This window comes from Engystomops pustulosus, chromosome 8 (genome assembly GCF_040894005.1).
Source record: "Engystomops pustulosus chromosome 8, aEngPut4.maternal, whole genome shotgun sequence".
In the NCBI taxonomy this organism is placed as follows: domain Eukaryota; kingdom Metazoa; phylum Chordata; class Amphibia; order Anura; family Leptodactylidae; genus Engystomops; species Engystomops pustulosus.
Genome location: NC_092418.1, coordinates 6,970,958 through 6,997,243, shown reverse-complemented (window position 1 = coordinate 6,997,243; position 26,286 = coordinate 6,970,958). Strand labels below are relative to the sequence as shown.

General features: G+C 52.1%; 1 protein-coding gene across 2 annotated transcripts; it reads right to left on the bottom strand.

The window, feature by feature from the left end:
• Nucleotides 1–2,063: 2,063 nt before the first annotated feature.
• Nucleotides 2,064–25,664, bottom strand: HSD3B7 (hydroxy-delta-5-steroid dehydrogenase, 3 beta- and steroid delta-isomerase 7). 2 transcript variants are annotated; one of them, XM_072122893.1, is made up of 7 exons: nucleotides 25,590–25,664; nucleotides 20,661–20,817; nucleotides 8,731–8,874; nucleotides 4,660–4,768; nucleotides 4,463–4,562; nucleotides 4,221–4,383; nucleotides 2,064–4,145 (listed from the first exon to the last, which is right to left on the bottom strand). In XM_072122893.1, the coding sequence occupies exons 2-7, from the start codon at nucleotides 20,815–20,817 to the stop codon at nucleotides 3,724–3,726; spliced, it is 1,095 nt and encodes a 364-aa protein (XP_071978994.1). In that variant the 5' UTR covers nucleotides 25,590–25,664; the 3' UTR covers nucleotides 2,064–3,723. The 2 variants fall into 2 exon arrangements, with proteins under 2 accessions (XP_071978994.1, XP_071978993.1); XM_072122892.1 differs by lacking the exon at nucleotides 25,590–25,664 and adding an exon at nucleotides 25,452–25,473.
• Between the last annotated feature and the right edge of the window lie 622 nt (nucleotides 25,665–26,286).

Here is a 26,286-nt window from a genome sequence, read left to right as displayed (position 1 = left end):
AGCTTCTCCTCTCCTCCCTGCACCGCACACTGCAGCTTCTCCTCCTCCCTGCACCGCACACTGCAGCTTCTCCTCTCCTCCCTGCACCGCACACTGCAGCTTCTCCTCTCCTCCTCCCTGCACCGCACACTGCAGCTTCTCCTCTCCTCCTCCCTGCACCGCACACTGCAGCTTCTCCTCTCCTCCTCCCTGCACCGCACACTGCAGCTTCTCCTCTCCTCCCTGCACAGCACACTGCAGCTTCTCCTCTCCTCCCTGCACAGCACACTGCAGCTTCTCCTCTCCTCCCTGCACAGCACACTGCAGCTTCTCCTCTCCTCCCTGCACCGCACACTGCAGCTTCTCCTCTCCTCCCTGCACAGCACACTGCAGCTTCTCCTCTCCTCCCTGCACCGCACACTGCAGCTTCTCCTCTCCTCCCTGCACCGCACACTGCAGCTTCTCCTCTCCTCCCTGCACAGCACACTGCAGCTTCTCCTCTCCTCCCTGCACCGCACACTGCAGCTTCTCCTCTCCTCCCTGCACCGCACACTGCAGCTTCTCCTCCTCCCTGCACCGCACACTGCAGCTTCTCCTCTCCTCCCTGCACCGCACACTGCAGCTTCTCCTCTCCTCCTCCCTGCACCGCACACTGCAGCTTCTCCTCTCCTCCTCCCTGCACCGCACACTGCAGCTTCTCCTCTCCTCCTCCCTGCACCGCACACTGCAGCTTCTCCTCTCCTCCCTGCACAGCACACTGCAGCTTCTCCTCTCCTCCCTGCACCGCACACTGCAGCTTCTCCTCTCCTCCCTGCACCGCACACTGCAGCTTCTCCTCTCCTCTCCTCCCTGCACAGCACACTGCAGCTTCTCCTCTCCTCCCTGCACCGCACACTTCAGCTTCTTCTCTCCTCCCTGCACCGCACACTGCAGCTTCTCCTCTCCTCCCTGCACCGCACACTTCAGCTTCTTCTCTCCTCCCTGCACGGCACACTGCAGCTTCTCCTCTCCTCCCTGCACCGCACACTGCAGCTTCTCCTCTCCTCCCTGCACCGCACACTGCAGCTTCTCCTCCCTGCACCGCACACTGCAGCTTCTCCTCTCCTCCCACTGAGACAGGTACCGCAGCAGCCGAGGTGTCTACTATGAGGCTCTGCAGCAGACCAGCTATCTACTATGAGGTTGTGCAGCAGCTGAGCTGCTAAGGTTCTGCAACACCTTAGTTGTCTACTATGAGGTCCCGCAGCTGAGCTCTCTACTACGAGGTTCTGCAGCAGCCGAGCTGTCTACTATGAGGTTCTGCAGCAGCTGAGCTGTCTACTATGAGGTTCTAAAAAACCAAACTAAGAATAAAGCAAGGGGTGTGGGCGTGAAGTCACTGTCACATACCACCCCTGCTATTTATATATTACAACCAAAATGTTGAATACCCTAGAGTATTTCTAGAGTATTCAACATTTTGGTTGTACTATGAGGTTCTGCAGCAGCCGAGCTGTCTACTATAAGGTTCTGCAACACCTTAGTTGTCTACTATGAGGTTCTGCAGCAGCTGAGCTGTCTACTATGAGGTTCTGCAGCAGCCGAGCTGTCTACTATGAGGTTCTGCAGCAGCCGAGCTGTCTACTATGAAGTTCTGCAGCAGCCGAGCTGTCTACTATGAGGTTCTGCAGCAGCTGAGCTGTCTACTATGAGGTTCTGCAGCAGCTGAACTGTCTACTATGAGCTTATGCAATAGGTAAAAAGTAAACTGAAGACTCTATGACTGTCCCCAACATGTGACATCAGTGTGTGTGACCCTACAGATTCTCAAACTATAAGAGACATCTGGGCGCTGCTTCTTTCATTCGCTCATTTGACATGGGATGGGGAAAGCAACAAAGTTGTCATATAATTTTTCTCCAGGGGATGTGACTTCCACTATAAGAGATGGGGGCTCCTTGCATCGCAGTGGGTGACTGCTGGGGGGATAAGCGCAGAAGTGTTATAGAAAGTGCAGTTTATATCATGACCACACGATGGCGCCATAACCCTGCGGTGTCAGTATGACCTTTGTATGATCCTTGTAATGACACACGACACGTTCCTTATTGTTACATCATTTATTAGAATAAATTAGATAAATTATTGCTTTATTTATTACTATGAATCTGTAAACGCTCCTCCGCTTCCTCCTGTGGTCCCTCATCAAACATCTGCAAGGTCTGATGCTGATTATCCATAGCTGATACACTGCTCCAAATCTTCAGCTCTGCCACATGATAAGTCTGTGTATGATACTCCCCCATAGGACAGGCGGCAGGTTTGGGGGGATCAGGATAATGGGGGCCGGGGATGGACATGGTAACTATTTCTCCTGCATAGCAGCCACCAGGACCCTCCATGTCTTGTACCTCTTTGTGCCCTTAAACTTTGGTCTTACGTCTCAGTTTGGTTTTTATCTCATCTCGTCTTATACTACATGAATGCGAGGGTCCCTATAGGAGTATACACTGGTCCCGGGTTCCTATAGGAGTATACACGGGTCCCTATAGGAGTATACACTGGTCCCTATAGGAGTATACACTGGTCCCGGGTCCCTATAGGAGTATACACGGGTCCCTATAGGAGTATACACTGGTCCCGGGTCCCTATAGGAGTATACACTGGTCCCGGGTCCCTATAGGAGTATACGCTGGTCCCAGGTCCCTATAGGAGTATACACTGGTCCCGGGTCCCTATAGGAGTATACACGGGTCCCTATAGGAGTATACACTGGTCCCTATAGGAGTATACACTGGTGCGGGTCCCTATAGGAGTATACACGGGTCCCTATAGGAGTATACACTGGTCCTGGGTCCCTATAGGAGTATACACTGGTCCCGGGTCCCTATAGGAGTATACACTGGTCCCAGGTCCCTATAGGAGCATACACTGGTCCCAGGTCCCTATAGGAGTATACACTGGTCCCGGGTCCCTATAGGAGTATAAAGGGGTCCCTATAGGAGTATAGACTGGTCCCGGGTCCCTATAGGAGTATACACTGGTCCCTATAGGAGTACACACTAGTCCCGGGTCCCTATAGGAGTATACACTGACAGGATCCGGGACCACCAGCGTCTCATTCCAGTCCCTATGTGTCCGCACCTCCGGTTCTACATGTACAATACTACGATATACTCTATTATATACAGGCCGGGGTACTGTGATGTGACCTTATAATACTTACTGACCCTGAGTAATACCAGGAGGGGGTCACATATTTATGACGCTGTTGCTGGTTTCTTCCATTTATGTATCTGATGCTTTTATAACTTTACTAGTTTGCCGCGCCCCTTTTCCTAGAGGCTCTCGAGAAGCACTAAGTGTTTTTGGATCCATTCTGCCCCTGCAGTACCGGTCTCAGCCTGAAGGTGGTGCCATAGCAGAGCTAATCCTAGACAGCACCACTCCGCCTATAGGTCATGGCGGGTATTACAGAACATTTCTACGAGGGAGGAGCCAAAACCTGGAAATAATAAATCACTTCTTTCATCCTTGAGGTTTGTGGCCTGAATCTTTTAGGAATCAATTAAAGGAAATTATCAGTTTCATTTTTCGGAGGCAGACGTGCGAATTCTCTACAGATATGACTGTAAAATGGGATTATTGCTCTTTAGGGGATGGTTGGAGGGGTGTGGCAGTGATGAGAGGATCCCCCTGTGATGTCTGTACTGTATGTGGGGTGGTGACACGTCTGTAGAGCGGGTGATCACGTGATCGGCGCAGTCATCGACTCTTCTCCGCCTCCTCGAAGCTCCGCACCCAGGACACCGTACGCCGCTTAGACTCCTCCCAGCTGAACAGTGGCTGGTACCCAAAGTGTCTCTGGGCCTTGTCTGTCTGCACGGTGAAGGTGGTGCTGGCCACCGCCAGGGTGTAGGGGTTCAGTATTGGGGCGTAGGTGCAGAACGGGTGCAGGAGCCACTGCAGGAGGGAGTTAAGCAGCGCCACCAGGTAGAGAAGGAAATAGGGCACCAGCGGGCGAGAGCTGATCATCCGGAACCCACAGGCCGACAGGAACTCCATATTAAAGTCCTCGTAGCTCTTATACGGAGAGTGGTCGTAGCAGAAGTAGACCTGCCCCCCCAGATGTGCCGGGCGCTCCTGCAGCTGGCGGGCGGCGAGGACGTGCATCCAGGCCACGTTACCTGCACATGGGAATAGAGACGTCAGACCACCGATACCGCAGCTCCGGATGTGACTAGAGGACAGGAAGATCTTACCAACATAAACTCTGCCGTGTTCAGTAGACGGAGGGATGGCCCTGAACACCCGGCGTCCCGTCCTCAGCCCCTGCCGATAAAACTGCCTCATGAGCTCGTGGCCTTCGCCGTAGATCCCTGTAGGACGCAGCGAACACGTGTAAAGGCTCTTCCCGCCCTTAATCTGCATGCACAACACAAATGATCCAATGACACCATGAACGTGGGCTGTACTGCCCCCCACAGGCCGCTGAGGGGATTACCTTCCTGCCATTGGCGTCCAGCACCATCTTCTCGGCTTTGGACTTGCTCAGGGGGTACGGCTGGTCGTGGTACACGCGGTATTCTGTGTCTTCATTACCCCTGCAGCAGAAAACACATCACATGGAAATCTACCATACTGCCGATGTCTGGCCTTGTGGGTAGCTGGCGGCCTCCGGCTGTAGTGAGTATACGTTACCTGTAGAATGGGTCCCCGTGGATATTAGGACCCACAACCTCCATACTGCTGGTGTAGACCAGGTACTGGATCCCCTCCTCCTCACATACTCGCAGCACGTTCTCCGTCCCTGCAGACACAGGAGGGTCTGGCGTCACATATACAGTATATATATAGGGTCCCTCTACATATAGTATAGACATCAGAAGGTCTCCATGCTCTGCCACCTGGTGGTCACTGCTGGAACTGGAACTTTTCATCTATTTTGTTAGGGCAGTAGAAGCTGATCCCTGCACCCCTGTCCTGCACTTGTGTTCTGCTCTCCTATCCTGCTCACCCATATCCTGCCCTCCTGTCCTGCACCCATATCCTGCCCTGCACCCATATCCTGCCCTCCTGTCCTGCACCCATATCCTGCTCTCCTGTCATGCACCCCTGTCGTGCACCCATATCCTGCTCTCCTGTCATGCACCCCTGTCCTGCTCTGCTGTCCTGCTTTCCTGTCCTGCTCTCCTGTCCTGCTTTCCTGTCCTGCTCTCCTGTCCTGCACCCATATCCTGCCCTCCTGTCATGCACCCATATCCTGCTCTCATGTCCTGCACCCCTGTCCTGCTCTACTGTCCTGCACCCATATCCTGCTCACCCATATCCTGCACCCCTGTCCTGCTCTCCTGTCCTGCTCTACTGTTCTGCACCCCTGTCCTGCCCTCCTGTCCTGCACCTGTGTTCTGCTCTCCTGTCCTGCACTACTGTCCTGCACCCCTGACCTGCTCTCCTGTCCTGCACCCCTGTCCTGCTCTCCTGTCCTGCACCCCTGTCCTGCTCTCCTGTCTGCTCTAGTGTCCTGCACCCCTGTCCTGCTCTCCTGTTCTGCTTTCCTCTCCTGCTCTCCTGTCCTGCACCCCTGTCCTGCTCTCCTGTCTGCTCTAGTGTCCTGCACCCCTGTCCTGCTCTCCTGTCCTGCACCCCTGTCCTGATCTCCTGTCCTGATCTCCTGTCCTGATCTCCTGTTCTGCTCTCCTGTCCTGCACCCCTGTCCTGCTCTCCTGTCCTGCTCTCATGTCCTGCACCCCTGTCCTGCTCTCCTGTTCTGCTTTCCTGTCCTGCTCTCCTGTCCTGCACCCCTGTCCTGCTCTCCTGTCTGCTCTAGTGTCCTGCACCCCTGTCCTGCTCTCCTGTTCTGCTTTCCTCTCCTGCTCTCCTTTCCTGCACCCCTGTCCTGCTCTCCTGTCTGCTCTAGTGTCCTGCACCCCTGTCCTGCTCTCCTGTCCTGCACCCCTGTCCTGCTCTCCTGTCCTGCACCCCTGTCCTGCTCTCCTGTTCTGCTTTCCTGTCCTGCTCTCCTGTCCTGCACCCCTGTCCTGCTCTCCTGTCTGCTCTAGTGTCCTGCACCCCTGTCCTGCTCTCCTGTTCTGCTTTCCTCTCCTGCTCTCCTGTCCTGCACCCCTGTCCTGCTCTCCTGTCCTGCACCCCTGTCCTGCTCTCCTGTCCTGCTCTCCTGTTCTGCTTTCCTCTCCTGCACCCCTGTCCTGCTCTCCTGTCCTGCTCTCCTGTCTGCTCTAGTGTCCTGCACCCCTGTCCTGCTCTCCTGTCCTGCACCCCTGTCCTGCCCTCCTGTCCTGCACCCCTGTCCTGCTCTCCTGTTCTGCTCTCCTGTCCTACACCCATATCCTGCTCTCCTGTCTGCTCTAGTGTCCTACACCCCTGTCCTGCTCTCTTGTCCTGCACCCCTGTCCTACTCTCTTGTCCTGCTCTCCTGTCTGCTCTAGTGTCCTGCACCCCTGTCCTGCTCTCCTGTCCTGCTCTACTGTTCTGCACCCCTGTCCTGCACCCCTGTCCTGCCCTCCTGTCCTGCACCTGTGTTCTGCTCTCCTGTCCTGCTCTCCTGTCCTGCACCCCTGTCCTGCTCTCCTGTCCTGCACCCCTGTCCTGCTCTCCTGTCCTGCTCTCTTGTCCTGCACCCCTGTCCTGCTTTCCTGTCCTGCTCTCCTGTCCTGCACCCCTCTCCTGCTCTCCTGTCCTGCACCCCTGTCCTGCTCTCCTGTCCTGCACCCCTGTCCTGCTCTCCTGTCCTGCAACCCCTGTCCTGCTCTCCTGTCTGCTCTAGTGTCCTGCACCCCTGTCCTGCTCTCCTGTCCTGCACCCCTGTCCTGCTCTCCTGTTCTGCTCTCCTGTCCTGCACCCATATCCTGCTCTCCTGTCTGCTCTAGTGTCCTGCACCCCTGTCCTGCTCTCTTGTCCTGCACCCCTGTCCTCCTCTCTTGTCCTGCTCTCCTGTCTGCTCTCCTGTCCTGCACCCCTGTCCTGCTCTCCTGTCCTGCACCCCTGTCCTGCTCTCCTGTCCTGCTCTCCTGTTCTGCTTTCCTCTCCTGCACCCCTGTCCTGCTCTCCTGTCCTGCTCTCCTGTCTGCTCTAGTGTCCTGCACCCCTGTCCTGCTCTCCTGTCCTGCACCCCTGTCCTGCTCTCCTGTCCTGCACCCCTGTCCTGCTCTCCTGTTCTGCTCTCCTGTCCTACACCCATATCCTGCTCTCCTGTCTGCTCTAGTGTCCTACACCCCTGTCCTGCTCTCTTGTCCTGCACCCCTGTCCTACTCTCTTGTCCTGCTCTCCTGTCTGCTCTAGTGTCCTGCACCCCTGTCCTGCTCTCCTGTCCTGCTCTACTGTTCTGCACCCCTGTCCTGCACCCCTGTCCTGCCCTCCTGTCCTGCACCTGTGTTCTGCTCTCCTGTCCTGCTCTCCTGTCCTGCACCCCTGTCCTGCTCTCCTGTCCTGCACCCCTGTCCTGCTCTCCTGTCCTGCTCTCTTGTCCTGCACCCCTGTCCTGCTTTCCTGTCCTGCTCTCCTGTCCTGCACCCCTCTCCTGCTCTCCTGTCCTGCACCCCTGTCCTGCTCTCCTGTCCTGCACCCCTGTCCTGCTCTCCTGTCCTGCAACCCCTGTCCTGCTCTCCTGTCTGCTCTAGTGTCCTGCACCCCTGTCCTGCTCTCCTGTCCTGCACCCCTGTCCTGCTCTCCTGTTCTGCTCTCCTGTCCTGCACCCATATCCTGCTCTCCTGTCTGCTCTAGTGTCCTGCACCCCTGTCCTGCTCTCTTGTCCTGCACCCCTGTCCTCCTCTCTTGTCCTGCTCTCCTGTCTGCTCTAGTGTCCTGCACCCCTGTCCTGCTCTCCTGTCCTGCACCCCTGTCCTGATCTCCTGTCCTGATCTCCTGTCCTGTACCCCTGTCCTGATCTCCTGTCCTGATCTCCTGTTCTGCTCTCCTGTCCTGCACCCCTGTCCTGCTCTCCTGTCCTGCACCCCTGTCCTGCTTACCCATATCCTGCACTGTAGGAACTGCACATCAGGCCGGGGTCACTATGGGGCCAGGAAATGACTGTAGATGGATGTGACCCGAGGGGATTCAGGACATAATAACCATGTGCTGTGGAATCCATCCAACTCTGACGTCCCCGACTAGCCCAGAGAGACGGTAATAATCTACAGCAGGTGCCGTATATATTATATAATACTCTGGGAGAAGGGACCGCACCCTGGAAACACAACATCATGTCACAGATAGTGTAATGTCTCCAGAGGCCCGGAAACCCACACAGGAACGGGGGGGCAGCTGGAAACCCCCAGGACATAGGGGGCAGTATTATAGTAGTTATATCCCCGGTTAGGGTTGGGTGGTACATTCCATGACCTTGTAATGAATATTTTCGTTCTCCACACTAATACTTGGATGTAGTATCTGTGGCTTCTTTGGTCTCTCTCTGGGAAGACGCCTTGGAAAGATTCTACAGATGGAATAATATTTCTCTCCGGTGATGGAGTCGTACATGTGGCTTCATGTCTATGCCAGGATTTCATGCAGCTTCTTATGAGTATGACCCTATGATGCCCCTGTATTATGCCCGGTCTATTATAAGTTGCCCCGGTCTTGCCCTCTGGGGTCTGGCTTGCTCTTCTCATATTTCCTCATGGATCTGCACCAACACTAACACACGGATTATTTCTGCTTCTCTGAATACAAGACATTTCTCAGTCGGAAGATTTATACATCAGATTTGGCCCCAACTCGAGGAAATGTTGTTTCACCTGTTGTTTTTCTTACCCGTCACGTTGACCTTGGTGACCTTGCTGGCGGGGACGCGACCCCAGACGTCCACCAGGCTGGCGGTGTGTATGACCACATGACTACCGGCGAGGGCGTCCCGGACGTCCTGCAGCGAGGAGATGTCCCCCTGGATCAGCCGCACTGTGACATACAGAGAGAAGTAAGACTTAAAGGGGAACTCCACCTTCATGTAGATGGATGTGGGGTGGGCGGTGGCTGTCGGAGGTCAGGATGTCCCTTTAATTCTCATTAAGAATATCTCATGAATTTCCAGTGAAATGTTCTGTTTATGTGGAGCGTCAGCGGGGGACGTGTAATTGATGTTATTACTACATATTTCAGAAATTGTAGAGTAAACATTATTCTCTTTGGATCACACATCACCCTGGGGCACCCGCCCAGTACAGGATTCACAAAAAGTCACTTACATTTTTGGAAATATTTTCTTCTACCTTTTCCTGGCATAACCCTGAAGATGTGACCCTGTGATACGATGTAGAGTTCCTATAACAGGTCTCATTGGGGTTTATAGGTGCCAGGGCTCCTCCACGCCACCCCTGACACAGGCAGAATCCCATATGACATATAACCCTACAATCCCTACGGGTGGACGTGATGTCCCTCACGACTTTGGGTAGGTCCTGGCCGAGGTCTTATGAATCAGACGGAAAACGATCATTAATCTATTTACAGTATAATATTCCGGAGGGTGGGATCCATGTGACCGGACGATGGAATAGTCAGGACTCATTCATCAGCGTTTCCTGACTCATTCATGGCATATAATGTATTCATTGTGCTGCATTATTATCACTCCAGTCACATCCAGAGCTGCACCTGCCGGCATGGAGACGTCATATAAATGACTCGAGTGTCACTAGACCTGACGTATTCTGAGGTGACTGCAGCTTTGGATGTGACTAGAGTTATATAGAGTTATGTCTGATATTTAGGGGATATCGCTCTATCTATGGACATTGCTCCTTGAAGATCTCGTGACATGTGAAACCTCGGAGTCCTCAGTACATGGGGGTCAGAGATGTGACCCGACTCCCATCCTTGGCTGCACACAGAAGGTATCAGAGGATCCTCACGAGGCCCAATGCTGGACCACAGAGGTCAAGTAGGAGGAACCTCAGTTTGGAGACTATTAGGACAATGGAGGACGAGCCCCAGGATAATCTTCCCCATGGACCCAAGGAACGATTGTCTACACATACAATCTAACATACTCAGGGGGAGGCCATAAGAGGGGAAGAACCCCCATTAGGTTGCGGCAAGTCTTTGTGGACATAATACACAATGGTGCAGATGGTGGCCATGACGGCTCCAATCGGGCATCAGAGAAGATTATGTGCATGTGACCGCTCACATCTGCCATTCGGGAGCTTGAAGTGGCCACTATTCCTGTTCAGTCGCTTTTCCCAGTGACGTCTAATCTGAATGTTTACTGGAGGCAACGAGACATAATTGTGATGTAACTGCGCGTCAGTGCTGGCGCAGCGTCCGTACGTGGGATGCCAGACAAATACTTGATCTGTAGATAAAGTATAATTCCCAGGTAACAGGAGAGTGGTGTGAGTCACCCGCAGTCTGCTGCACCTGTGTATGTAGAGAAGATACTTAGGCTCTCTACTTTTACATCCTATGGTACAAGCCGTATTGTTGTCTTTGAAGAGTCCAGAAGCTCCACCAATGATGGGCCCACTAGAGATAGACACTTCCCCAGTGATGGGTCCAGTAGAGATGGACGCTCCCCCAGTGATGGGTCCAGTAGAGATGGGCGCTCCCCCAGTGATGGGTCCAGTAGAGATGGACGCTCCCCCAGTGATGGGTCCAGTAGAGATGGGCGCTCCCCCAGTGATGGGTCCAGTAGAGATGGACGCTCCCTCAGTGAAGGGTCCAGTAGATGGACGCTCCCTCAGTGATGGGTCCAGTAGAGATGGACGCTCCCCCAGTGATGGGTCCAGTAGATGGACGCTCCCTCAGTGATGGGTCCAGTAGAGATGGACGCTCCCTCAGTGATGGGTCCAGCAGAGATAGACGCTCCCTCAGTGATGGGTCCAGTAGATGGACTCTCCCCCAGTGATGGGTCCAGCAGAGATTGACGCTCCCTCAGTGATGGGTCCAGCAGAGATAGACGCTCCCTCAGTGATGGGTCCAGTAGAGATAGACACTTCCCCAGTGATGGGTCCAGTAGAGATAGACACTTCCCCAGTGATGGGTCCAGTAGAGATAGACGCTCCCCCAGTGATGGGTCCAGTAGAGATGGACGCTTCCGCAGTGATGGGTCCAGTAGAGATAGACGCTTCCCCAGTGATGGGTCCAGTAGAGATTGACGCTCCCCCAGTGATGGGTCCAGTAGAGATGGACGCTCCCCCAGTGATGGGTCCAGTAGATGGACGCTCCCCCAGTGATGGGTCCAGTAGAGATGGGCGCTCCCCCAGTGATGGGTCCAGTAAAGATGGATGCTCCCTCAGTGATGGGTCCAGCAGAGATAGGGTGCGTCTATCTCTGCTGGACCCATCACTGAGGGAGCGTCCATCTCTACTGGAGCCATCACTGAGGGAGCGTCTCAGTAATGGGTCCAGTAGAGATGGACGCTCCCCCAGTGATGGGTACAGTAGAGATGGGCGCTCCCCCAGTGATGGGTCCAGTAGAGATGGACGCTCCCTCAGTGATGGTTCCATTAGAGATGGACACTCCCCCAGTGATGGATCCAGTAGAGAGGAGCGCTCCCCCAGTGATGGGTCCAGTAGAGACGGGGCTCCAGTGATAGGTCCAGTAGAGATGGTCACTCCCCCAGTGATGGGTCCGGTAGAGGTGGACGCACCCTCAGTGATGGGTCCAGTAGAGATGGACGCTCCCTCAGTGAAGGGTCCAGTAGAGACGGGCGCTCCCCCAGTGATGGGTCCAGTAGAGTCGAACGCTCCCCCAGTGATGGGTCCAGTAGAGATGGGCACTCCCCCTGTGATGGGTCCAGTAGAGAGGAGCGCTCCCTCAGTGATGAGTGCAGTAGAGATGGATGCTCCCCCAGTGATGGGTCCAGTAGAGATGGTCACTCCCCCAGTGATGGGTCCAGTAGAGATGGACGCTCCCTCAGTGAAGGGTCCAGTAGAGATGGACGCTCCCTCAGTGATGGGTCCAGTAGAGATGGACGCTCCCTCAGTGAAGGGTCCAGTAGAGATGGACGCTCCCCCAGTGATGGGTCCAGTAGAGACGAACGCTCCCCCAGTGATGGGTCCAGTAGAGATGGACACACCCCTGTGATGGGTCCAGTAGAGAGGAGCGCTCCCCCAGTGATGGGTCCAGTAGAGATGGACACACCCCTGTGATGGGTCCAGTAGAGAGGAGCGCTCCCCCAGTGATGGGTCCAGTAGAGACGGGGGCTTCCCCGTGATGGGTCCAGTAGAGATGGTCCCTCCCCCAGTCATGGGTCCAGTAAGGATAGACGTTCCCCCAGTGATGACTCCAGTAGAGATGGACGCTCCCTCGGTGAAGAGTCCAGTAAGGATAGACGCTCCCCCAGTGATGGGTCCAGTAGAGATGGACACTCCCTCAGTGATGAGTGCAGTAGAGATGGATGCTCCCCCAGTGATGACTCCAGTAGAGATGGACGCTCCCTCAGTGAAGGGTCCAGTAGAGATGGACGCTCCCTCAGTGATGGGTCCAGTAGAGATGGACGCTCCCTCAGTGAAGGGTCCAGTAGAGATGGACGCTCCCCCAGTGATGGGTCCAGTAGAGACGAACGCTCCCCCAGTGATGGGTCCAGTAGAGATGGACACACCCCTGTGATGGGTCCAGTAGAGACGAACGCTCCCCCAGTGATGGGTCCAGTAGAGATGGTCACTCCCCCAGTGATGGGTCCAGTAGAGATGGACGCTCCCTCAGTGAAGGGTCCAGTAGAGATGGACGCTCCCTCAGTGATGGGTCCAGTAGAGATGGACGCTCCCTCAGTGAAGGGTCCAGTAGAGATGGACGCTCCCCCAGTGATGGATCCAGTAGAGACGAACGCTCCCCCAGTGATGGGTCCAGTAGAGATGGACACACCCCTGTGATGGGTCCAGTAGAGACGAACGCTCCCCCAGTGATGGGTCCAGTAGAGATGGTCACTCCCCCAGTGATGGGTCCAGTAGAGATGGACGCTCCCTCAGTGAAGGGTCCAGTAGAGATGGACGCTCCCTCAGTGAAGGGTCCAGTAGAGATGGATGCTCCCCCAGTGATGGGTCCAGTAGAGACGAACGCTCCCCCAGTGATGGGTCCAGTAGAGATGGACACACCCCTGTGATGGGTCCAGTAGAGAGGAGCGCTCCCCCAGTGATGGGTCCAGTAGAGATGGACACACCCCTGTGATGGGTCCAGTAGAGAGGAGCGCTCCCCCAGTGATGGGTCCAGTAGAGACGGGGGCTTCCCCGTGATGGGTCCAGTAGAGATGGTCCCTCCCCCAGTCATGGGTCCAGTAAGGATAGACGTTCCCCCAGTGATGACTCCAGTAGAGATGGACGCTCCCTCGGTGAAGAGTCCAGTAAGGATAGACGCTCCCCCAGTGATGGGTCCAGTAGAGATGGACACTCCCTCAGTGATGAGTGCAGTAGAGATGGATGCTCCCCCAGTGATGACTCCAGTAGAGATGGACGCTCCCCAAGTGATGACTCCAGTAGAGATGGACGTTCCCTCAGTGATGGGTCCAGCAGAGTTAGACGCTCTGCCAGTGATGGGTCCAGAAGAAATGGACGCTCTCCCAGTGATGGGTCCAGCAGAGATGGAAGCTCCCCCAGTGAAGGGTCCAGTAGAGATGGACGCTCCCTCAGTGATGGGTCCAGTAGAGATGGGTGCTCCCTCAGTGGTGAGTCCATCACAGATGGGCGCTTCCTCAGTGAAGGGTCCAGTAGAGATGGACGCTCCCCCAGTGATGGTTCTGGTAGAGATGGACGCTCCCCCAGTGATGGGTCCAGTAGAGATGGACGCTCTCCCAGTGATGGGTCCAGTAGAGAGGAGCGCTCCCCCAGTGATCGGTCTGGTAGAGATGGACGCTCCCCCAGTGATGGGTCCAGAAGAAATTGACGCTCTCCCAGTGATGGGTCTGGTAGAGATGGACGCTCCCTCAGTGATGGGTCCAGAAGAAATGGACGCTCTCCCAGTGATGGGTCTGGTAGAGATGGACGCTCTCCCATTGATGACTCCAGTGGAGATGGACGCTCCGCTAGAGTAAAGTAGTGATGAAATCACTCTGAGTGACATTACAGTTGTACAGATCTGATATGTCCGGGTTAGTGGGTCTCTGATGGATAAAAGTCCAATAGCACCATTTGGCGGTGCATCATTGGAGAACTGTTGGCGGATCCTGTTATGTTGGCCCACAGTGCGATGACTTCGATAAGTTCTTGGAAGACTGTTGGAGGCTTCTTCAATTATATCTTCTCAAGATAAAAGATAAAGCCCATCTTAAAAAAAACGGACCCCTACAACCACTGAACCAGCACGGACATCATCCCAGACCGAGCTCTATATATGGCTGAAACATGTCATATGGAGTTATATGGTGTTATATGGGGACTATTACGGCTTGTGGTGTTATATGGGGACTATTACGGCTTGTGGTGTTATATGGGGACTATTACGGCTTGTGGTGTTATATGGGGACTATTACGGCTTGTGGTGTTATATGGGGACTATTACGGCTTGTGGTGTTATATGGGGACTATTACGGCTTGTGGTGTTATATGGGGACTATTACGGCTTGTGGTGTTATATGGGGACTATTACGGCTTGTGGTGTTATATGGGGACTATTACGGCTTGTGGTGTTATATGGGGACTATTACGGCTTGTGGTGTTATATGGGGACTATTACGGCTTGTGGTGTTATATGGGGACTATTACGGCTTCTTGTCCTGTGTCTTTGCAGCCGGTGTACCAGTATGTATTAGGGCCGGACACTGTATTATGGGTGAGTGCTCTATATCAGAGGTGATTGTGCTGTATTAGTGGTGGGTAAGTGCTCTGTATAAGAGGTAGGTACACTGTATAACAGGTTATTGTGTCTCTTGCATCATCTTCTATTCTGGGAAACTTTTGTTATTTTGATAATTTCCTGTTTTTAAATAAGTTAGAAACAGGAACAAAGGTGAAAGAATCAGGAAACCAAAAACCATAAGAATATCCTATTGTCATCTGACTCAGGGCCAAAATAACTCCCAGAAACTTCAAATAAAAAACAAAATAGCCCAATAAAAGTAACAGACACCAGAATACAGCCCAAGGAGCACCGAATACCAGAGAGCATCTCAAAATACCTCCACAGGAGCACCAAATACCAGAGAGCAGCTCAAAATACCTCCACAGGAGCACCAAATACCAGTATGCAGCACAGAATACCTCCCCAGGAGCACCGAATACCGGCCTGCAGCACAAAATACCTCCCCAGGAGCACCAAATACCAGTCTGCAGCACAGAATACCTCCCCAGGAGCACCGAATACCAGAGAGCAGCCCAAAATACCTCCCCAGGAGCACCAAATACCAGTCTGCAGCACAGAATACCTCCCCAGGAGCACCGAATACCAGAGAGCAGCCCAAAATACCTCCCCAGGAGCACCAAATACCAGCCTGCAGCACAGAATACCTCCCCAGGAGCACCAAATACCAGAGAGTAGCCCAAAATACCTCCCCAGGAGCACCAAATACCAGTCTGCAGCACAGAATACCTCCCCAGGAGCACCGAATACCAGAGAGCAGCACAAAATACCTCCCCAGGAGCACCAAATACCAGAGAGCATCCCAAAATACCTCCCCAGGAGCACCGAATACCAGTCTGCAGCACAGAATACCTCCCCAGGAGCACCGAATACCAGAGAGCAGCACAAAATACCTCCCCAGGAGCACCGAATACCAGAGAGCAGCACAAAATACCTCCCCAGGAGCACCAAATACCAGTATGCAGCACAGAATACCTCCCCAGGAGCACCGAATACCGGCCTGCAGCACAAAATACCTCCCCAGGAGCACCAAATACCAGTCTGCAGCACAGAATACCTCCCCAGGAGCACCGAATACCAGAGAGCAGCCCAAAATACCTCCCCAGGAGCACCAAATACCAGTCTGCAGCACAGAATACCTCCCCAGGAGCACCGAATACCAGAGAGCAGCCCAAAATACCTCCCCAGGAGCACCAAATACCAGCCTGCAGCACAGAATACCTCCCCAGGAGCACCAAATACCAGAGAGTAGCCCAAAATACCTCCCCAGGAGCACCAAATACCAGTCTGCAGCACAGAATACCTCCCCAGGAGCACCGAATACCAGAGAGCAGCACAAAATACCTCCCCAGGAGCACCAAATACCAGAGAGCATCCCAAAATACCTCCCCAGGAGCACCGAATACCAGTCTGCAGCACAGAATACCTCCCCAGGAGCACCGAATACCAGAGAGCAGCACAAAATACCTCCCCAGGAGCACCGAATACCAGAGAGCAGCACAAAATACCTCCCCAGGAGCACCAAATACCAGAGAGCAGCCCAAAATACCTCCCCAGGAGCACCGAATACCAGTCTGCAGCACAGAATACCTCCCAGGAACACCGAATACCAGAGAGCAGCCCAAAATACCTCCCTAGGAGCACCAAATACCAGTCTGCTGCACAGAATACCTTCCCAGGAGCACTGAATACCAGAGAGCAGCCCAAAATAGCTCCCCAAGAGCACTAAATACCAGAGAGTAGCCCAAAATACCTCCCCAGGAGCACCAAATACCAGTCTGCCGCACAGAATACCTCCCCAGGAATACCAAATACCAGTCTGCAGCACAGAATACCTCCCCAGGAATACCAAATACCAGTCTGCAGCACAGAATACCTCCCCAGGAATACCAAATACCGGCCTGCAGCACAGAATACCTCCCCAGGAACACCGAATACCGGCCTGCAGCACAGAATACCTCCCCAGGAGCACCAAATACCGGCCGGTGGCACAGAATACCTAAGTGCCATAGCAAAAAAAAGGGGGAATAAGGGATCAATTACTTGACCCCATTCACTGTGTATCACTTGGTGGTTAGGAAATAAATGCAATAAACAACCAGTAGTCGCCCGGCACTGCGACCAATAATATCCTCTTACCACCTAAGTTACGTGAATGGTTAAAACGTAACCTTTATTATTATAACGGTAAGAACAACATATATTGTAAGAAGATTTCAAGAACAGAAGCAGGACTGACTAGGACCCCAGATGACATGAGTGTGGGGCGCAGCATGTCGGGTGGGCTTCCCTGAGCGGGGGATTATCGCAGACTGTATATAGGACAATGCTGTTCCTGCATCAATAAGCAGCTCGGAAACACATGATCAGGTGCTGAACTAGTCCCAGTGTCTGAGAGAGTGACACATATACATAGCAGGAGCGGATAAGGGAAGTTCTCTCCACCTCAGTACAATCGCTTATGTGTTAAGATACATAAACAGAGAGTAAGTGATCCAGCCCCTCTGACTAATGATATCGCCCTCAGCTCCCGTTCATAGCAAAATGACTAGCACCAAATACCAGTCTGCAGCACAGAATACCTCCCCAGGAGCACCAAATACCAGTCTGCAGCACAGAATACCTCCCCAGGAGCACCAAATACCAGTCTGCAGCACAGAATACCTCCCCAGGAGCACCAAATACCAGTCTGCAGCACAGAATACCTCCCCAGGAGCACCAAATACCAGAGAGCAGCCCAAAATACCTCCCCAGGAGCACCAAATACCAGAGAGCAGCACAAAATACCTCCCCAGGAGCACCAAATACCAGAGAGCAGCCCAAATTACCTCCCCAGGAGCACCATATACCAGAGAGCAGCCCAAAATACCTCCCCAGGAGCACCAAATACCAGTCTGCAGCACAGAATACCTCCCCAGGAATACCAAATACCAGTCTGCAGCACAGAATACCTCCCCAGGAATACCAAATACCAGAGAGCAGCACAAAATACCTCCCCAGGAGCACCAAATACCAGAGAGCAGCCCAAATTACCTCCCCAGGAGCACCATATACCAGAGAGCAGCCCAAAATACCTCCCCAGGAGCACCAAATACCAGAGAGTAGCCCAAAATACCTCCCTAGGAGCACCAAATACCAGAGAGCAGCACAAAATACCTCCCCAGGAGCACCAAATACCAGTCTGCCGCACAGAATACCTTCCCAGGAGCACCGAATACCAGAGAGCAGCCCAAAATAGCTCCCAGGTGCACCAAATACCAGAGAGCAGCCCAAAATACCTCCCCAGGAGCACCGAATACCAGAGAGCAGCATAAAATACCTCCCCAGGAGCACCAAATACCAGAGAGCAGCTCAAAATATCTCCACACAAGCATCAAGTACTGGACTGCAGCACAGAACACCTTCCCAAAAGTGCCACATACCAAAATGTGGCCCAAAATATCCCCCGAGAAGTACCACGATATTCCAAATGCTAAAGTGCAACTAAGCATCCCTCCCCATAAGTACCAGTATCACAGGGCAGCGCTGCCCCCTTCCCCTTTCCTCCATCTCTGACTGCAGTGCTGCCCCCCTTCCCTCTCCTCCATCACTGACTGCAGCACTGCCCCCCTTCCCTCTCCTCCATCACTGACTGCAGCGCTGCCCCCCTTCCCTCTCCTACATCACTGACTGCAGCGTTGCCCCCCTTCCCTCTCCTCCATCACTGACTGCAGCGCTGCCCCCCTTCCCTCTCCTCCATCACTGACTGCAGCGCTGCCCCCCTTCCCTCTCCTCCATCACTGACTGCAGCGCTGCCCCCCTTCCCTCTCCTCCATCACTGACTGCAGCGCTGCCCCCCTCCCCTCTCCTCCATCACTGACTGCAGCGCTGCCCCCCTTCCCTCTCCTCCATCACTGACTGCAGCGCCGCCCCCCTTCCCTCTCCTCCATCACTGATTGCAGCGCTGCCCCCTCCCCTCTCCTCCATCACTGACTGCAGCGCTGCCCCCCTTCTCGCTCCTCCATCACTGACTCCAGCGCTGCCCCCCTTCCCTCTCCTCCATCACTGACTGCAGTGCTGCCCCCCTCCCCTCTCCTCCATCACTGACTGCAGCGCTGCCCCCCTTCCCTCTCCTCCATCACTGACTGCAGCGCTGCCCCCCTTCCCTCTCCTCCATCACTGACTGCAGCATTGTCCCCCTTCCCTCTCCTCCATCACTGACTGCAGCGCTGCCCCCCTTCCCTTTCCTCCATCACTGACTGCAGCGTTGCCCCCCTTCCCTCTCCTCCATAACTGACTGCAGCGCTGCCCCCCTTCCCTCTCCTCCATCACTGACTGCAGCGTTGCCCCCCTTCCCTCTCCTCCATAACTGACTGCAGCGCTGCCCCCCTTCCCTCTCCTCCATCACTGATTGCAGCGCTGCCCCCTCCCCTCTCCTCCATCACTGACTGCAGCGCTGCCCCCCTTCTCGCTCCTCCATCACTGACTCCAGCGCTGCCCCCCTTCCCTCTCCTCCATCACTGACTGCAGTGCTGCCCCCCTCCCCTCTCCTCCATCACTGACTGCAGCGCTGCCCCCCTTCCCTCTCCTCCATCACTGACTGCAGCGCTGCCCCCCTTCCCTCTCCTCCATCACTGACTGCAGCATTGTCCCCCTTCCCTCTCCTCCATCACTGACTGCAGCGCTGCCCCCCTTCCCTCTCCTCCATCACTGACTGCAGCGTTGCCCCCCTTCCCTCTCCTCCATCACTGACTGCAGCGCTGCCCCCCTTCCCTCTCCTCCATCACTGACTGCAGCATTGTCCCCCTCCCCTCTCCTCCATCACTGACTGCAGCGCTGCCCCCCTTCCCTCTCCTCCATCACTGACTGCAGCGTTGCCCCCCTTCCCTCTCCTCCATCACTGACTGCAGCGCTGCCCCCCTTCCCTCTCCTCCATCACTGACTGCAGCGTTGCCCCCCTTCCCTCTCCTCCATCACTGACTGCAGCGCTGCCCCCCTTCCCTCTCCTCCATCACTGACTGCAGCACTGCCCCCTTCCTCCGTCTCCCCCTACTGGCAGTAGTATTATCCTCTTTATAACCCCAATCCATCTGACGGCCCCCCCTCTGCAGGATTACGCAGGGTCGTCATGTATGACCCTTGACCCATGTATAAGTGAAACCTTATTTCACCTCGAACACAATTCATCGGCTTTTCTTCACTAATAATGATACCAGGCTGCAGAGTATCACTTCCCTGCAGAGCATTGCAGCATGCGCACTGTATTCTGGCCCCTGTGATTAGGAGCCATTGTGGGCGGCCACTATCCTGCGGCTGCGCTGTATATTTAGCTACTACGTGATGCAGATTGAGCAGTGACTAGAGCAGATAATCCGCCACAATCCGGAGTTGTCATGGGAATGTTTGATGCCGGATGCAGCAGAGCTCATCATCACTCCATGGGACAGATCATGAGGATTATAAAGCCGCAGGACTACGATTTCCTCTTATACTCTAGTCACATCCAGAGCTGCAGTCACGGTTCCTCTAGCTACCATTGTCAGAGCTCAGGTAAGTGCGAGACAAGCTGGGAGAGGGCAGGCTTCACCAAAACATGTGCAAACCAAGGCTCAAGTGGAATCATTGCTCAAGCTCCTGCCATTAACAGCGCCCCCTCAAGGCAGCTGCAGGTACTGCCCCAGCATACAGATGTAGATCTAAGCAGGGGCGGGGCATCAGTACTCCTGGGCGGAGCCTAATGATATAGTGAGTGTGCGGTGGGGCCCCGGCAGCTGATGGTGAACATTTACAGCACAAACAAAGAAACTACAATGGAAGGAGAAACATTCCTGAGCTCTGATAAGAGGACGGTCAATAAGGAGTCTCGCCAGTCCCTGCTGATAACAGAACTGTGCAAGGACTACACATCCCAGCATCTCTAACGAACAATAACTTTATTAACAAGCAGTCATGAGCGATGGAGACCACCTCACCGTTACTGAGGGTCCTGAGGGTCTCATCCAGGTGGAGGTCAAACACTCGGATCTCGGCCACCTCCCTGCAGCGCTCCGCCAGCATCCGCACCAGGTGGGACCCCAGGAAGCCGCAGCCCCCGGTCACCGCGTACACCTGCCCCTCCTGCGATGGCATCTGCGGGGGAAGGAGAGAGGATGAGGGGGCATGTATCTAATACTGCAGTGTCGGGTCAGTGTGTCGGTCACTCTCGGGATGTGGCATGTGGTGGGTTTTGTGCCAGGTCAGCTTGTACCCCCTCCCCCACAGCCAGGGATAGCTCAGCTCAGCACAATCTTCTGCAGTCCGGATACTAGAGGGAAAAGTTCTACAACTTCCACAACTTACTAAGATCTCCGCTTGCTGTCAGCTCAAAATAAAAGAAACTCCTCTTTACATTCGGCTGCAGTAACCCTGCACATAGTGAATCCTGCTCTCAGCTGAGGGTTTGCTACAATTGTATCCAGAGTGGACAAATAGCTACACAGACTCCAGACAGATACATTGTAATAGACCAGCAGAAAGATGTGTTCTGAACTGTAACAAACCCTCAGCTCAGAGAACTGACTACGTCCTGGATAAATACAGTGAATGAGACGTGTAGTCATTCACAGACAGCAAGCAGAGATCCTTCAAATACAAGAGGCCAGATGTATCACTTGTTTTTTCTGTTGTTTTTGCGCCTTTTCATACTGTCGCACTGTTTTTCTGCCAGTTTTGCAACTAAACACCAAACTCTCAGCGCAGCAAAAATAACCAGGTTTTCCCAATTTATCTGACCAATCCAGATGTTTTGCTGCGCCTAATAATATTCATCATTAGCAACTCGTTGATTTAGACGCAAAAACACTTCAGCCCGAAGGTAGCGTAAACTGAGAAGCAACACTGAGCCCCTGTGCAGAGCAGCTCATCCCCAGCAGCAGAGCTCAGAAGACACTACAGACACTAAGTGCAGCCTCTGTTTACAGTTCATGACTTTCTATTTACAAACAATCTGCAAATGCCTCAGCTCAGAGCAGGAGAGAACAGTTTGTTGCATATAGTACAGAGAAGTGTCCCTGTGTAGCAGGATAGAAGAGAAGTTAGTGGGAGCTGCAGACAGGACAGAGAAGTGTCTCCCGTGTAGCAGGACAGAAGAGAAGTGTGTGGGAGCTGCAGACAGGACAGAGAAGTGCCCCCGTGTAGCAGGATAGAAGAGAAGTGAGTGGGAGAGAAGCAGAGAGGACAGAGAAGTGTCCCCGTGTAGCAGGATAGAAGAGAAGTAAATGGGAGCTGCAGACAGGACAGAGAAGTGCCCCCGTGTAGCAGGATAGAAGAGAAGTGAGTGGGATAGAAGCAGAGAGGACAGAGCAGTGTCCCCGTGTAGCAGGATAGAAGAAAAGTGAGTGGGAGCTGCAGACAGGACAGAGAAGTGTCTTCCGTGTAGCAGGATAGAAGAGAAGTGAGTGGGAGCTGCAGACAGGACAGAGAAGTGTCCATGTGTAGCAGGACAGAAGAGAAGCATGTTTGGAACTGCAGACAGGACAGAGAAGTGTCTCCCATGTAGCAGGATAGAAGAGAAGTGAGTGGGAGCTGCAGACAGGACAGAGAAGTGTCCATGTGTAGTAGGATAGAAGAGAAGTGAGTGGAAGCTGCAGACAGGACAGAGAAGTGTCCATGTGTAGCAGGATAGAAGAGAAGTGAGTGGGAGAGAAGCAGAGAGGACAGAGAAGTGTCCATGTGTAGCAGGATAGAAGAGAAGTGAGTGGGAGAGAAGCAGAGAGGACAGAGAAGTGTCCTGTGTAGCAGGATAAAAGAGAAGTGAGTGGGAGAGAAGCAGAGAGGACAGAGAAGTGTCCATGTGTAGCAGGATAGAAGAGAAGTGAGTGGAAGCTGCAGACAGGACAGAGAAGTGTCCCTGTGTAGCAGGACAGAAGAGAAGCATGTTTGGAACTGCAGACAGGACAGAGAAGTGTCTCCCATGTAGCAGGATAGAAGAGAAGTGCGTGGGAGCAGCAGACAGGACACAGAAGTGTCCCGTGTAGCAGGATAGAAGAGAAGTGAGTGGAAGCTGCAGACAGGACAGAGAAGTGTCCATGTGTAGTAGGATAGAAGAGAAGTGAGTGGGAGCTGCAGACAGGACAGAGAAGTGCCCCCGTGTAGCAGGATAGAAGAGAAGTGAGTGGGAGCAGCAGACAGGACAGAGAAGTGCCCCCGTGTAGCAGGATAGAAGAGAAGTGAGTGGGAGCAGCAGACAGGACAGAGAAGTGTCCCGTGTAGCAGGACAGAAGAGAAGTGAGTGGAAGCTGCAGACAGGACAGAGAAGTGTCCATGTGTAGTAGGATAGAAGAGAAGTGAGTGGGAGCTGCAGACAGGACAGAGAAGTGTCCCCGTGTAGCAGGATAGAAGAGAAGTGAGTGGGAGAGAAGCAGAGAGGAGCTTATATGATACATGTGGCCCACGGTGTGTAGGAGAAGTTCAGATGATACAGGTGAGGGGGTCACTACACTGAGGTTACATACGGGGACCCCCACAGTCTGCAGTGATGTGTGTGGTAGGAAGTGGTGGCGGCACATTTCCTGCCTCTCCCCTGCACCACTGTGATGACACCACTGCTGATTTAAGAGGGGTCACTGTGACACTATCACAGGGTACAGGGTCTGTTCTACTGCCTTATCTTATCAGCACAGGAGAAGATCATAGTACAGGGTCACAGCAACACAACGACCCTGTGCATGGGGCACCCGGTCCTTACCTGCTGTGTCAGTATATACTGCACATTACTATATACAGCACAGAGTATATACAGCACAGAGTATATACTGCACATTACTATATACAGCACAGAGTATATACTGCACATTACTATATACAGCACAGAGTATATACAGCACAGAGTATATACTGCACATTACTATATACAGCACAGAGTATATACTGCACATTACTATATACAGCACAGAGTATATACAGCACAGAGTATATACTGCACATTACTATATACTGCACATTACTATATACAGCACAGAGTATATACAGCACATTACTATATACAGCACAGAGTATATACTGCACATTACTATATACAGCATAGAGTATATACTTCACATTACTATATACAGCACAGAGTATATACTGCACATTACTATATACAGCATAGAGTATATACTGCACATTACTATATACAGCATAGAGTATATACTGCACATTACTATATACAGCATAGAGTATATACTGCACATTACTATATACAGCACAGAGTATATACTGCACATTACTATATACAGCACAGAGTATATACCGCACATTACTATATACAGCACAGAGTATATACTGCACATTACTATATACAGCACATTACTATATACAGCATAGAGTATATACTGCACATTACTATATACAGCACAGAGTATATACAGCACATTACTATATACAGCACAGAGTATATACAGCACATTACTATATACAGCACATTACTATATACAGCATAGAGTATATACTGCACATTACTATATACAGCACAGAGTATATACAGCACATTACTATATACAGCACATTACTATATACAGCATAGAGTATATACTGCACATTACTATATACAGCACAGAGTATATACAGCACATTACTATATACAGCACATTACTATATACAGCATAGAGTATATACAGCACATTACTATATACAGCACAGAGTATATACAGCACATTACTATATACAGCACATTACTATATACAGCATAGAGTATATACTGCACATTACTATATACAGCACAGAGTATATACAGCACAGAGTATATACTGCACAATACTATATACAGCACAGAGTATATACAGCACAGAGTATATACTGCACATTACTATATACAGCACAGAGTATACACTGCACATTACTATATACAGCACATTACTATATACAGCACAGAGTATATACTGCACATTACTATATACAGCATAGAGTATATACTTCACATTACTATATACAGCACAGAGTATATACTGCACATTACTATATACAGCACAGAGTATATACAGCACATTACTATATACAGCACAGAGTATATACTGCACATAACTATATACAGCACAGAGTATATACTGCACAGAGTATATACTGCACATTACTATATACAGCACAGAGTATATACAACACATTACTATATACAGCACAGAGTATATACAGCACATTACTATATACAGCACAGAGTATATACAGCACAGAGTATATACTGCACATTACTATATACAGCACAGAGTATATACAGCACAGAGTATATACTGCACATTACTATATACAGCACAGAGTATATACAACACATTACTATATACAGCACAGAGTATATACAGCACAGAGTATATACATCACATTACTATATACAGCACAGAGTATATACTGCACATTACTATATACAGCACAGAGTATATACAGCACATTACTATATACAGCACAGAGTATATACCGCACATTACTATATACAGCACAGAGTATATACTGCACATTACTATATACAGCACAGAGTATATACAGCACATTACTATATACAGCACAGAGTATATACAGCACATTACTATATACAGCACAGAGTATATACAGCACATTACTATATACAGCACAGAGTATATACCGCACATTACTATATACAGCACAGAGTATATACTGCACATTACTATATACAGCACAGAGTATATACCGCACATTACTATATACAGCACAGAGTATATACTGCACATTACTATATACAGCACAGAGTATATACAGTGTCAGTCACAAGATGCTGGACCGGCGCCTGTATCTACCATCAGGGGGACTGCGATAGAGCGTTAGCTCTGTGGTCCAGGCATTGAGGGTCTGTGCAGAAGGAGTTAATATTATTTGGGGCAGTGCAGAGCGCAGTGTGTGGCCCCGGGGCCCCTGTGCAGGAGCTGAGCTCTTACCTTGCTGTGATCTTCTCTCCTGCTGACAGATTAGATCCCAGCACAGAGGACGAGGACAGAGGGGGAGGAGCCAGGGGTGGGAGGAGTCAGCAATACACAGCCCTGTATATACCCTGTATACCATCACTATATACTGTGACCCTGACACAATCCAGGGACGTGAAGGTCACAGGTTCTCCCTCCATAGATACATCCTCTGATCTTTCACATCGAGTCTGAGAAATCTTCTCACATTCAGAAGCTGGGACACTACACAGGATGAGGTCCCATATAACTCACAGGTCCTGATCCGCTTCATCGGGTCCAGAACTTCAGGAGTACCGGGACTTCTCCCAGATATGACTTGTTATGTCATCAGCACCTTGTAATCCGCACTTAGCAACAAAAAATACTACAGTTACTGACAGGACAATGACCCCCGAATAAAAACACTGTGCTCCTAATATAAATATCATATATACTACCCACCCCACAACTGCCCACACTGTGCCCCCACATATATCATATATACTCCTCACACCATTACTGACCACACTGTACCCCCACATATATCATATATACCCTCACACCACCACTGACCACACTGTGCCCACACACATATCATATATACCCCTCACACCACAACTGACCACACTGTACCCCCACATATATCATATATACCCCTCACACCACAACTGACCACACTGTGCCCCCACAT